General features: G+C 38.4%; 1 protein-coding gene across 1 annotated transcript in view; it reads left to right on the forward strand.

Moving 5' to 3' along the window:
* cux1a (cut-like homeobox 1a) overlaps positions 1-15,493 on the forward strand; it is a 214,417-nt gene that overhangs the window by 48,315 nt on the left and 150,609 nt on the right. Inside the window, exon 2 of the mRNA XM_067433652.1 lies at positions 7,449-7,559. Within this exon, the coding sequence (XP_067289753.1) occupies positions 7,449-7,559 (111 nt within the window). The remainder of the gene's footprint in view (positions 1-7,448; positions 7,560-15,493) is intronic.

Genomic DNA, 15,493 nt, shown 5'->3' on the forward strand with positions numbered 1-15,493 from the left:
TCCTTATACGCAGGCGCAGAACGCAAGTGCTTGTTGACAGTCGTCTGTAATCATTTTGGTGTGTTCAAGCGCAGACTACGCGAGATGACAACACACTCGGCTTGGTGCGTCACGGCCTTAAAGGGATAGTTGACCCAAAAATGAGCCTGTGATGTTGATCTGCTGACCCCCAGGGCGTCCCAGATGTAGGTGTGTTTGTTTCTTCAGGAGAACACAAATGAAGATTTTTAACTCAACCGTTGCTCGTATAATGCGTGTCAATGAGGTGTATTTCTATGAGAGTACAGACATACGAATCCATATTAAACCCTGAGGCTCGTGAAGACACACTGATGTCTTAAGACACGAAACGATCGCTTTCTGCCAGAAACACAACAGTATTTGTGTTATTTTTTAACCTATTTGCAGACGAATCTCATCTAGTGTTCCCAGAGCCATTACTTCCACTGAAGAAAGTCAAAACACTGCCGTGATCATAGATATATTTACATAGATCCCTCAATAGTGCCTGCACGGGTCGAATGAGGAATCTATGTAAATATATCTATGATCATACTGGGTTTTTGACCTTCTTCGACGGAAGTAATGGCGCTGGGAATACTAGATGGGATTCGTCTGATATGAGGTAAAATACTGTTCGGTGTCTCGCATAAAAAACTGATCGTTTACTCTTATAGTGGCTCTCATAGAAATACACCCCATTGACATGCATTATACGAGCAACGGTTGAGTTAAAAATCTTCATTTGTGTTCTCCTGAAGAAACAAACACACCTACATCTCGGACGCCCTGGGGGTCAGCAGATCAACATCACAGGCTCATTTATGGGTCAACTATCCCTTTAAGAAACATTTTCCATTTTTCCTATTTTATCCAATTATTTCTGAAGCTCTTAGGTTATGTTTAAGAGAAGTTAGCACAATAGTTGTCTGGTTATTTCCTATTTCTTTCATATACATTGTTGACCACGTCCTGTGTGGTGGTGATAGAATATAACTTTGATTTGAAGTTACTAAAGTCAAAAACTCACCATGAGTTGTTTAAACCTAAAATCTCTAGATGTATTTTTGTTGGACTGTCGCTCTAACTCTGAAGTCGATGTGTAATGAAAGGCTTCTTTATTGTACTAAAGTATTTCCTAGGAAGTTAGTGTGTGACGTATACTTTCTGAGGAGCAATTACATCATCGGCACTTCAGGTGTGAGAACACTGACCTATTTATGTGAAAATAATATTAATATGCTTCTTTAATTTGTGGGTAAAGTCACACATCAATGGCAGCATGCCCTTCGCTTTACTCACACTAGCTCTAGAGCATCAGTTTAAGGGTCAAATGCATTATTCAGTCTGTAGAGGTCACAACACAATGTCCTGGGATCTCTTTTCGGGACGTGACCAGGTTAAGTTCAAACTTCTGCTGCCAGATCTCATGTTTAGGTGTAAAACAGACCCAAAGTCAGAGCTCGCAGTGGCGGGTCAGCGCTGAGATTAGTTGCTCACACAAAGCAGTTTTGTTATAAATGGTAGCAGCAATAGCAAAGACTTTGATAAAGGGCTTAACGGCTATGCCGGCGTAAAAATAGATTAGCTCTTTCTCTGCTAATGGCAGCCGCTCAAAACACACACATACACACGCACTTGTCTTTATTGTTTTTTTCACTTACGTATAAAGTCATACCCTTCAGAAATCAGGTCACCTTTTTTTAGACCAAATGATTAAAGGACGAGCTATAAAAAACTCAAACTGTACAATCTTTTTGGATAACTCAAGTGCACTGGACATTTCTTTTTTAAAGCTCCACTGTGTGATATTTTCCCCCATCTAGCGGTGTAAAGGTTTATGACCGTCCAGTGAATATTAGTTTCTGTTCCTCTCAATTCCGATTTCGTTTTAACTCCTACGGTGGCCGATTTAGTCCAAGATTAACATGGCTTCCAGTTCGACCTCGTCCATGAGTGCCATCGAGTGTTAAAACGCGAAAAGCGAAGCTTGAATTTACGGGTATGTCCCTCTTTGGCTACTGTACTTTCAAGATGGAGGGGCAACATGGCGACCGGCATTCGAACCCCTCACCCGTATGTATTTTCAATGGCATATTATAAACTCACGAGAATACTTTACTACTTGGAAGAAGTAAATATACATTAATGAGCACATATTTTTTGAAAGAACTAAGTGATTTTAGCTAAGAATAAACTAAAACAGTTACACAGTGTAGTTTTAAGTGACTCTCAGTCCACACAGAAATTATTAGTGTTTGACATCAAAAAAAGGTTGAAACTGCTGACATGTATGCATTTGCAACTTACTCCCATACTGTATTTTCGAGCATGGTGCAGCCCTACAGTATGGGAGTAAGTTGTGATATTGGGAAAAACTGATATTTTGTTCTTCCTGTGATGTATTTTGTGATATAAAAACATAAAGGAATTTTCAACGGATGACTTAAAGGACAATATTTGGAAAGAATTAATGATTTTGCAATGATTTGGGGGAATTTAGACTCTCTTGAAGCAGTCTAAACGGTTATGAATCAGCGGATTGATCCATGATTCGGATCGCGTGTCAAACTGCTGAAGTCACGTGACATTGGCGATCCGAATCATGAATCAATCCGCTGATTCATAACCGTTTGAATCTTTATTTGAGGATTGAAAGCAAACCCGGAAGAGAAGCCAATGCTGAATAAAGTCGTAGTTTTTGTTATTTTTGGACCCAAATGTATTTCTGATGCTTCAAGAGACTCTAATTAACCCACTGATGTCTCATATGGACTACTGTGATGATGTTTTTATTCCCTTTCTGGACATGGACAGTATAGTGTGCATACACTTGCATACGCTCTCAGACTAAATATAAAATATCTTAAACTGTGTGTGAAGATGAACGGAGGTCTGACGGGTGTGGAGCGACATTAGGGAGAGGAGTTAATGACAGACATTTCATTTTTGGGTGAACTAACCCTTTAACCCGTTTTTAGTTACAGTACAGCTCCCAGGACAGAAGTGTGTGTGTGCCATCCTCTCACCTGTGTTCGGATCTTGCTTTGTTTTTATCTGTTCCTGACTGCCTCTGAGCTGTTGACCCTCTTGAGTGCTCAGGAGAGAGAGAGAGAGAGAGAGAGAGAGAGAGAGAGAGAGAGAGAGAGAGAGAGAGAGAGAGAGAGAGAGAGAGAGAGAGAGAGAGAGAGAAAGAGGAGGAAATCTAATGGCCTGTGAGAAAGATGGGTTATGAGAGAATGAAGGAAGGAAAAACAGCAGCTCTACGGAGAGAGAGAGAGAGAGAGAGAGAGAGAGAGAGAGAGAGAGAGAGAGAGGCTGACGTTTCCCTGCTGCATATGCAGCTGATAGTATCTGGCAGGGCCTGGCTCTCTGGGGAGCCCTGTAATCTGTTCCATCAGCGTTTACTACCGAACAAATTAACTAAGACAAGCACCGCCGCCTGAGCCAGCAGAATTCTTCCATTAGGAAAATTATAAAGCTATTATGGGGAACAATTTGGTCCTTTATATAAACGACTCTCATTGGAGGGCTACAGGGCTTCCTTGAACGGCACCAGGGGGGCTGGATGGAAAACCCCAGGGGGCTCTACCTCTATTGATACCAATAGAAAAAGGAAAATTGTGCTCTTTAATATCTCAAACGTTTCTCCCCGACAGCGGAGAGATTAAATACAGCGTCTGTATTAAGAAAAGACCCCAGGAAAGATCAGACCGTCTCAAACTGTGCTCCGATACCAAAGATCTTAAAGGAAATTGAGACGTTTCTCTGATTCTTTCAAAACCAAATCGTTATGTGCACTTGTTTTTATAGCCCTGTACTGTTTCTGTATGCCAGAAGAATTTTAGAAATATTAATATTTCACTGAAAAACCTTCCTACACTTTGAAAGTTTGCTTTATTATAAGAAAAAAAAATCTGTAATTTTGGTTGCAAGACCTTAAAAATGGTGTAAGACAAGACCATCTTAAAGATGGGGCATCTTAAATATAGCGCATTAAAGGTGCAGTGTGTAAGTTTTAGTGGTCTCTAGTGGTGAGGTTGTGAATTGCATCACCCACTGCTCATCCCTCCTTATCGAAGCACAGAGAAGCTACGGTGGCCGACACAGGACAAAAATAACGTCGTCTGAGACAGAGAGTGACTAGTGCTCTGTAGAGCAGTTTGTCCGTTTAGGGCTACCGTAGAAACATGGCGGCACAAAATGGCGACTTCACTGTAAGGTGATCCGCGGTGTGTGTCAATAAAAACGGTTCATTCTCAGGTAATAAAAACATAACGGTTCATTATATAAGGTCTTTATACACCACTGAAAAAATTATGTATATTATATTGCTCTTCTGTCAATAGAGCCTCATAAATACTACACACTGCACCGTTAATATTTTTTATTTTAGGAGACAACAACTATACCTTGTTAAGGTTTGAATGTGCGACTTTTGCTGTATTATGATTCATATTTTGATTTTGGTTGCACGACCTTAAAAATGGTGTAAAACAGGAATATATATCATGATGCATTGAAATCAGTTCTGAAGTTCACATTTTGAATCCAATTCACTTTTTGTGAGTCAAATAAACAGATTGTTTTTATCGAACCCCTTGATCTGATTCACAGTTCAGAACGATTTATTCACGATTGCTTTCAAAAGCTTGAAGCCTGATTGTACTCTGAGTCATATTTCCTGTAGCTTTGGTTGCACAATCTTAAATATAGTACTTTAACATTTTTAATTAACACTTTCCCGTGAAATTTTAAAGTTGATACTTCACTGGAGAACCTCCTTAAGCTTTTTGAGTGCTATTATGATTCATATTCGCTTACATTTTGGTTGCTCAGCCTTAAAAATGGTGTAAGATAAGAATATATATCATGATTACATTTACAAATCTGAATCCAATCCAAATGGTCAAAATTGTAAATCATATAAACAGAATGCTTTAAGTTGGACGCCTAATTTTTTACTGTATTATGATTCATATTTCCTATAATTTTGGTTGCACAAGCTTAAATATAGCACTTTAACACTTTCCAGAGGAATTTTAAGATCTGAGACAAAGTTAATACTTCACTTAAGCTTTGAAAGGGCAACTTTTGCTGTATTATGATTCATATTTCCTGTAATTTTGGCCGCACAAATCGCATTACGGTATAAGACATGAATATATATCATGATTATGGAGAGGTAATGTATATAAGTAGTGCTCACACACGTCACGTCAGTGCTTTGTTAGGGCAAACGCATTATGTCACAGTTTATTTCCGTCTCAGTCTCGCTGCTTGTTTTAATAACAAGTCGTTTAGGAAAAGCAGAACCATAGCATGACGTTTTTATCTAAAACATGTCCCATTGACCCAGAAACCAATGATCCACACCCGTCTCTAGGGATGGTATTTTAAAACCAGATTTGTCCCTGGAGATCAGCCCTTGTGCGTTTACCTTGCCAGACTAGCCGAACGACGCTCCTTCAGCGTGCATCGCGGAGCCATGTGTTCCTCTGTGGAAGGAGGAGGTGATAATAACAGAGGAGAGTAAAACTGGGGCGAGACTGTGGTGACTCAGCCCCCCAGTTGTTGTGTTGGAGGTTTGGGGAGTCTGGCGCACTGAGTTCCAGCCTAATTAAGTTGATTTGTTCCCAGCATCTGGCTCCCAGATGTCAGATGATATTCTTTAGCTCAGCTCCCTGCTGTTGGGAGGAGAGGAGTGGGACGGCAGGGACCGCAGACTGCTGACTTTTCAGGACTGCTGCGTGCTGAAGTGACGGACGGGTGCGGTGGCCAATCGCGGCGTGTCTGTCGCAACTTTTAGGGACTCTGATTGGTCCGTTTGAATGCGTGGTTTATAGCGGAGTTATGCCTGCAGGTGCATACCAAGCAGTTTCGCACACCTAATAAAACACGTGTTTTCTGCTAAATAGACGTGAAGGACCGTTCGTAGTGTTTTTACAGCTTTCGTTATGGCGGATGCGACTGGTCTGAGGTCGATGACTGCGCTTGTGGACAAAAAATTGGCTTTGCCAACCTTGGTGCCAAGTTTGAAGCAGTTGATCCAATTCACAATTAGGGCTGTGATGTTAAACGTCATCACATTTTTTTGCTGGTGAACGAGTGTATATGGTGTGTGATGTAAACCATAAACACAATAATCGTTGTTTATCATAATTTACTGTCTTTGACGATATGTATCGCTTATGTAAATGATATAGAGTTGTTTTATCCTAGGCTTATCTTACTGTATTTATAAGGTATAATTAACTTTTTTGTCATCATGTGCTCACCATCATGTCGTTTTGTCCAACAAATGAAGATATTCTTTATGAAACCTGAGAGATGTCTGTCCCTCCATTTAAAGTCCATTCCTCTCAAACTTTAAAGGTCCAAAAAATGTTATAAAGGCATCGTTAAAATAATCCAAATCCACGTCTTCTGAAGAAAAAAGAGGAACAGATTTACTGTACGGCGTGACGCGCTAAAACAATAACATATGTCTAATTTGATTTATTTGTTGGTTGTGCCGGTTCAGTCAAAAATTTTACCAAAATGTATACAAATTCTCACAAAATGTACGATATTGTTGTAAAAAAATTACTTTGATTGGTAATAGTGTCTTATTTATTGATTTAAAATAATATAATGTGGATCTTTATGATTTTAAGGAGTTCTGGTCTCGGTCTTGGATTAGGCGGCCTTGACTACAACACCAGGGCCTAGTAGTAGTTTTAGTAGTTGATCTGATTCACAATTTGGACTGAATGATTTATTTACAAATCAGTTGTTAAGTTAACACTTTCGCTCTGTCTGAAATCACGTACTGTCTGAGTAGGCACTACATTTGAATCTGAATTTCCTTTAAAAAGTGCGCTCTATGAAGTATGAATGAAATTCAGACGCCTTGACTCCATCTTGTTATTGTCACGTGATCTACCTGCTTCAGGTGCGTCGCTTTACTTCCATTCGTAACGCTGGTGCTCTTCATGTGTCTGTCAAAAATGACTTATTATTATTTATTAGTTTTATTCTATGAAACGAATGTACTATATTTTAGTTCAGTAATGTCTTTTATTTAATATTTAGTAGTTTATGCCTCTAAATTGTGTGTATACTGCATTTATAATCCATCAGCTGGATTGTGTCGATGCTTCATAGTTGAATAATGTCTCAATTCAGAATCAAATCAGTTGACATTTTGAATCCAACTCTAACCCTATTTTTTGTCCAGATTGTGAATCGGATCAACTGGTTATTTTCACTGATATTTCAGGTTTTTTGTAGATACGTTTATCCTTTTCATCTGATTGTCATAGGGAAGACAAATCGGCTCTAAATATCCGAAACTCAAATGACTGCCAGTTCCACGTTGATATTTAGGCACGGCTCACTGTTGTAATGTAGTTTCTTTACTGAAGCCGTTATTCTGAAGCCTTTACGCTTCCCTTATCTGTCCTCAGAAAGAACTGGATGCCACCGCCACTGCCCTGGCCAACAGACAGGATGAGAGCGAGCAGTCCAGGAAAAAACTCATCGACCAAAGCCGCGAGTTCAAGAAGAATACACCAGAGGTGAGCGAAAGCCCCAGAGGATTCTCCAAATCACAGGAGGCTCGAAGGTGGTGGATTTCAGGGCCTAATTCTCAAATGTCTGGCCTGGCACATCCTGGTCTTCAAGTGACGCCATTTCATTCCAGCTTCACTGCAAAAAATGCTTTTCTTCCTCAGTATTTTTGTCTTGTTTCTAGTCCAAACATCTAAAAATTCTTAAAACAAGAAGTATTTACTAGACAAGCAAAAGTAATTGTCTTGTTTTGGGGGAAAATAAAATTAAGTTTTTGCTTAAAATAAGATAAATAATCTGCCAATGGGGTGAGAAAATAGTTTTCTGTTTGAATCAAGATTATTTTTCTCACCCCATTGGCAGATTATTTATCTTATTTTAAGCAAAAATGTAAGTTATTTTTTCCCCAAAACAAAAACAATAATTTGTTCTTGTCTAGTAAATGTTTCTTAATGTAATAACGTTTAGATGTTTTGACTAGAAACCAGACAAAAATACTAAGGAAGAAAAGCATTTTTACAGCTTGAACCCTGTAGAGTTGCATTCTTATTATTGCAATTGTTCCACTTGAGTTCTAGAGCATGGCCGCGCCGTTAGATTACTCCTCGGATTTTGCACTCGTAAGAGAGGTCAGTGGCAGAGAAACCAGAGGATATTATGGTTTATCCATTTAGGGAATACTCGGTCTGCATGAATAGCGGCGGATGGTCGTGTCCAGACCGTAGGGTTGTCTGTGAGGTCATGTTCCAGAGGAAAAACCGACCATGCATGTTAGCAAGACCGTGAGGATCAGTGAGTCTTTATTTACTGAAAACCCTTTCTGATCTGAGAGCAGTCTAACGCAAACGTGCCCTGACAGAACGAGAACATCATCAGAGGTTTAGAAACCCATGCCTGGGATGTTTAGCGTTTAGTATTTACTCGAATCACGTTAGCGCTCTGTCCGGTAAATGCATTGATGAGTGACATTCATGACGCATTTATTGATTTTTGACTTAATTCAGATTTTTTTTGAAAATCAATTACAGCTGGGATGTTTAACAAAATCAAAGGAATCTGTTCTTTTTATTGCAGAAAAATCTGAAAATAGGATGAAATATTGTATTTTTGTACATATATTTTTGTTATTTAGCCGTATGCAATTTTATTGAATTCACTGATTTAATTAAATTGTAGTATTAATATTTTTTTAACCAAATTCCGCTTTATTTTCCCCCAAATTCCATCATTCCCCCCCCAATGCCATACATTTTTTCCCAAATTCCGTTTTATTTTCCCCCAAATTCAGTTAAATTTGTTCCCAAATTCTGTTATTTTTTTCCCAAATTCCATTTTTTTTAACCAAATTCTACATTATTTTTCCCAAAATTCCGTAATTTTTCCCCTAAAATTCCATAACCCCCCCCCCTAATTCCAATTTTTTTTCCCCAAATTCCGTTTTATTTCCCCACCAAATTCCATTTTATTTCCCCCCAAATTTGGTTACATTTGTTCCCAAATTCTGTTTAATTTCTCCCCAAATTCTGTTATATTTTTTCCAAAATTTCGCTTTATTTCCCCCCAAATTCCGTCATTTTTCCCCCCTAATTCCATTAAATTTCCCCCAAAATTCCATTTTATTTTCCCCCAAATTCTGTTATATTTTTTCACATTTTTTTTTTCCCGTGAATTTTTTTCGGGAATCCATTTTCTTCCCCACCATAATTTTTTTTTTGGGACTCCATTTTAATGGTTAAATACAACTTTTTGTAATCAACAAACATGTTTAAATAATTGAAATCCTTAAACTAAAACAATTTAACAATAATTTTAAAAAAGTACATTTTTAATATTAATGGATTAATATAAATTCTATAAAAATTTTCTCTGAAATTCTAGTGTATGAAAACATTTCTGACAATCAAATAAAGGCATAAAACATTAATTTAACTTATGTTTAAAGGCATAAAACATTAATTTAACTTATCTTTAAACATTTTATTCCTTATAAAAATGACGGGGAATTCATCACAGAAATCATAGGGCCCTATGTAATATACATAAAACATGCCACGTATAAATGCAATGCTAAATTCTGCTATACAGTGAGGAATTAGTGAATGCATTGAGCATTTGTTGAGTTTTCTGAGGCGGTTTATGAGTCTCAAATGTAGTTTTGCACTGAAGACAGACCCTGTGTATCTCCTGGGTCAGAACAGCGCCGGTCAGGATGGAGTAATTGTGTCCTTCAGTCATAATGAATGTGAAGAAAGTAGAAAAAGAGACATCAGACAGCTGTCAGAAGACATCTAGAGTTCAAAATAACCCTGGGCTTTCTTTTCTTCTAGTCTTTGATTAATAATATCCTTATCAGCCTAAGAGTGCTTTTGTAAAGATTTCAGACAGGTGCCTCCAATCTTCCAAACGGCAAATCCGTATAATTCCTGCCTGTCTTTGGTTTTGGGAAGTCTCTGCCAGCCCATCTGTGGTGTGGAGAACTCAAGGGCAATCTTTGATCACGTTTGCCGTCGCCTCCTGCCCTCCTCCCTCTCGCTCCCTCTTTCCTGCCTCTCGTTTTTTTGCGAATTCCTCGCGAGTTACCACTCCCAGAGAGTGCCGATGAATAAATGGAAAATAAAAAACCTGTTTTGTCTCCGGAGCCTCAATAAATCAGTCCCCCTTTTCCATTTAAAATGTCCAGGGCTGCAATTTATGTCTGAGCTTAATAACCCGTTACTAAATTAATCGTGCTGGGGGTTTTGGCTGGGAGGCCACGCGTTCGGAGATTCTGTGAACCCTTTAAAAGAAAAAAGAAAAAAGTCCGTCTGAGTGGTTTTCTGCCCGGTACCCAAGGTGCAAGACATCAAGGGCCTCAGTCAGAAAGGTGGAAACTTTATCTCTGATGAGGGAACTCGGAAAGTTACCTTAATGGCTGGAATTAATGTGCCATGGCACCCTTACGGTACCGCTCTTCTGACACAAGACAAGCCCAAATCTAACCCTGGTCAGCCGTTTTTAGCTTCATTTGGATGTTTGTGCTTAATTTACTCATACAATTTGCATCAGGATCCACCAGTTTAGGGAACAGATCACCCAAAAATGAACATCCTCTCATGTCATCGTGGCAAACGCTCTTCTGCGGGACACAAAAGGTGAATTTGTGCTGAATATCTTTGCTATCTTTTAAGCTCCGGTTTTATAAAGTATCATAAAAGAAGTCCAAAAGTACTCGTGTGCAAAATCTTTTGCTCCAATATTGCAGATGCTTGACGTTCATTCTTCATTTCTGAAATGTATTTGTTAAATCCTGATAGGATGCATGACAAAAACAAAGTAATATGAGCTTTTAATAGAGCAGAGTTTAGTATGAAATATCAAAGTATAATAGATTTTAATAGATTTAATTATGTTTTAATAATATTAATCATACAATATGTAATTTATATGTAATGTTACAATATTTCAAAAAAATCTGCCGTACAAAAAAAAAAAAAAAAATATATATATATATATAAATTGCAGTTTTCCCTGTTATTATTTGCAATTAAAAACATCGGAGTATTTAATATTTTTTAATTACACTGTAAAAAAATGGCAAATTTTGAACTTTTGCAGTACAATCGACTTGGATGTTTAAGTTATTTCAACTTAAATTATGTTAAACTGACTTTAAAAATGAGTTATATCTTGTATAACTAATAAAAAAAAGTGTAACATTTCTTAACTTATTTTGATGAGTTAAAACAACGTAAAAACACATGTTGTCATAACTTATTGAACATATCATTTTGTACAGTGTTGTTGTAATGGCATGTTTTTATGAATGAAGGCCAGTATCACTGACACTGATGTCTCTATGAAACATTAATGACACATTCAACATTACAGGATCATTTAAAGATGTTTAACACGTTAAACTGGAAAAATGTATTGCATGCGTTAACACACAATTTCAATATATATAAACATAGTGCTGTCAAAGTTAGTGCGTTAACGCATGCATATATATATATATATATATATATATATATATATATATATATATATATATATATATATATAAATGATAATATTTAAATAAATCCACTGTACAATTATTTGTCGATGAATTGGACCGATTCAGTTCTTAAAATCGACTTATATCGACTTATAAGTGGCGAAACGGAAAACTGAAGGAGAAAAAATAGTGGGTGTGTCTTGTTTTTAGGCCATTCCAGAGGGAAATACATTTTGGGATTTTGATTAAAGATTACCAACACACACACACACACACACACACACACTCACTCACTCACACACACACACACACACACTCACTCACTCACACACACACACACACACGCACGCACACACACACACACACACACACACACACACATGTCGTGTTTCCATGTTTTATGGGGACTTTCCATAGGATTTCAATGGATTTCATATTGTTCAAACTGTACATCCTATCCCCCTACACTGCCCCTGCCCCTAAACCTACCCATCACAGGAAACATTCTGCATTTTTACTTTCTCAAAAAAACTCCTCCTGTGTGATTTATTAGATGTTTTCCTCATGGGGACCTAAAAATGTCCCCACAAGGACAAGGATTTCGGATATTGCCATCTTTGTGGGGACATTTTGTCCCCATAACATAGGGATTACCAGGTCTCACACACACACACACACACAAAATTGTGGATCAACTTGCACAGATGAATTGTTTACCGATAGACTAGTAAATAAAGTCCATTTTGATTTCATCCTGACTTTAAGCTCCACTCACTGACTCAAGGTCCATTAGAGAGGAAATATACAACAAAATGACAAACAATACAAAACATTTAAAAGAGACAATCATACAATACTTTCTCATAGGTGACACTTTGCTTCGGATTAGACAACAGCAATAACAACATTCTGGGAATTATCCAGCCGACAAATACATTTATGCATCAAATTCATTATTAAAGCCATAAAAGTTTTTACTCTTGACATACAAAATGAAGTACTTGCACTATTCCACCTCGCTTATTTCAATATAATCCTCATACAAACATTAAAGGGAACCTGAAGTTTACATAAGCTCACTTTTTTAATCTTAACCTACATGGGAGCAGTATAAAAGGAAGTACAGTATGCTCTAAAACCAGATCCAAACACATAACATTCTCTCACCAACACATTTGATTGGGCATATAATATTCAGTGCTGCCTTTACATATCATCATCTTTAATGATATGCCCCAAATATTTTGTTTTATTCCATACATTCAGTACTTGCCCTGACAAATAAAAATCTGGAAATCTAAGGTCCTTATCCCCTTTTGTTTTTAATATTATTAAGCCCCTTTCACACTGCATGTCGGACCGGCAATATACCCGGAGCATTGCCGGGTCGCCTTCTGTGTGAAAGCAACCACGTCTCGGGATTGATTACCGAATTGAACCCGGGTCGGGGACCTAGTAATATTGCGGTATTCGACCCGGGACGAGCGCTGTGTGAACAAAAGCCAAAACTAATGCCGCAACGTGTACGTAGTAGGGGTGACCCCTAATAGCCGAAGATTCGATGCATCGATATGCAGGACCGGATTCGACCACTGATCTCATGGTCGAATCTTCGCGGGTGTTATGAAACGAGGATCATACCATTTTGGCAATATGGGGGTGCTCAATATTAGTGTTATAAAGACGTGTCGCGGGCCGCGGCACTTAGCGATCGCCCCTTTAAGGGCACTGAGCTTCGCACCGGACGCGCTGCGCCTTTAAAATTCGAACACATATACAATGACGCCGGCATTCGACGCCTGTCTGCGGCGATTAAATGTATATCAAATCGTGAATGTACATACTTATTTCACCCTGTGCTACAAGACACACTCATCCTGCAGCTCTTCTGTCAGAAGTCGATTCAAAATGGAGCTTGCGCGTATATAACGATCACGTCTGCCTGGCGTGAGATCCTGAGACACGGCGCTGAGCTTCAGTCCGGTGTGAGATCCCCTTTAGGCACAATCGGCTTAAGAACGTGCATATAAACGCACTCAAAGTGTTCTTTTCCTCTCTAGGCAGGTATTCTTTTTAGGTTTATTTATCAAAATGTTCCTTTATATAATTGTGTGATGTTCTGTGTTTCGATCGCGGCTTTTAAATGTTATGAGAGAACGGTTAATTTACGAATGTGTAGTGTATAGTTTTGATCACTTTATTAAAAGTGGTGGCTGTGTGCCGTGTGTAAAGTAAAATAAAAATAGTCTTAGCCTCCTACTGACTAGTGTCCTGCCCTTCCCAACCTGTTTATACCGTTTATTTTTTTCCGGTCTATAGTTTACACACACACACACAGATGATTCGACTATCGGTCGACCATAGAGAGATTGGAAAATTCTGATTCGAATGTGTAAATCCTTAGTCGGGGACACCCCTAATACGTAGTTATCGTGCGACTCCTAGAGCTTGTTTCTTCAATAACACAACCCTGTAGTGCCAGAAGAGCTCGTCTGTGTTTTAAACGCAGAGAGTGTTCGTATACAAAAGAAACTAAAATTAAATGAGCGCAAACTGGACCACGGAGCTCCTTACTATCCGCGCTGAAGCGGAGATCGCTCGCCGTTATACGTCACATCCGGATGTCACGTGTCAACTCGACCCGGGACTGTTAAGCGTTGTGTGTGAAAGCGCATATATTACGGTATTTCGCTGGCAGTGTGAATGGACTAAATCTAGCGGCCCGGGAACAAATGCCGGGTCGCATTATCCGTGTATTTGCCAGAATCGCAGTGTGAAAGGGGCTTTAGTGTATGTTTTATTTATATTTTTTGGTTTGTTAGTCACTCAACACACTTATGGCTTCAGAAGATGTTTTGGATCAGTTTTATGATACTTTACGGTGTACTTGAAAGCTCATTGTAAATATCTTCTTTTGAGCTCCACTGAAAGAAATAATCAAATGGACTGACATGCGATAATAATAATGACATTATTTTCACGTTTGGATGAACTGCCCCTTTAAAGTCTTCCGAACGTGTCTGTATATATTTAGTCAGATAAATTGCCATTTTTGTTTCTCTGTCTCCATATCCGTTTCCATTTTGGGTCCACTAATGCTCCACTGCTGTTGTGTAATTGTTATTGACTAGTTATTTATGTCGCTCCTTCACGGTTCTGCTTCGCCTCAGGATGCAGGTTGAAAAGTTTATTGTCCGCGATGTGATGTCAATGTGACAGATAGAGATTTGTTAGGATGACCCGTTATTTTCCAACCGATTACGTAACGTCTGTGTTTTGCTCAACATGCACCTGTGAAATAAATAATCCTAAGCAGCCGTTAAATTTGCCACAGATCACTTCATTTTGTCTTTTTTTCCCTGAATGCATAAATATGAAACCCAAACAACCGCAGCACTCGGCCCTATTTTCGTTTAGCTCTCGCGTGCTCATTTAGACGGAGAGTCTTAAATAGGATGTGATGGAGTCTGAAAGAGACCAGTGTGTCGGCGCTGAAATCATATTCAGAGCTTTCTGCAATGCATGATGGAAATATTTTCATAAGGTCATGTGCGTTCCCTCCCTCTAGCTCACATATTTTGAGTTTATGGATTAGACATCATTGATAAAAATTACATTTTATGCATTTTTGCTGAGCGTGTTGCACCACATAACTTAAAGAGTGCATTTAAACTTTACGCTGAGTGTTTGATGGTGAATAAACCACTATCCTCTCTTTAAAGGGAAAATAGAAGGTGTTCTCAACCTATATAACTTCCATAATGTGCCTTTTCTGAGTTAAACAAAATGCAATTGCAAAAATGTCGGGTGGGGACTTGATATTATTACTGTATTTAAAGATTTCATTAGGGATTGAAAAGCATTCGGTGGTTGGAGGATAGAAATATGACCAATTTTTTTTTTTTTTACTTGTGTGCAATGATGAAACATTCGTAAGATCAGAAATGTGTATTACAAATTTAAAGA

Source organism: Pseudorasbora parva, chromosome 23, assembly GCF_024679245.1.
Source record: "Pseudorasbora parva isolate DD20220531a chromosome 23, ASM2467924v1, whole genome shotgun sequence".
Classification (NCBI taxonomy): Eukaryota; Metazoa; Chordata; class Actinopteri; order Cypriniformes; family Gobionidae; genus Pseudorasbora; species Pseudorasbora parva.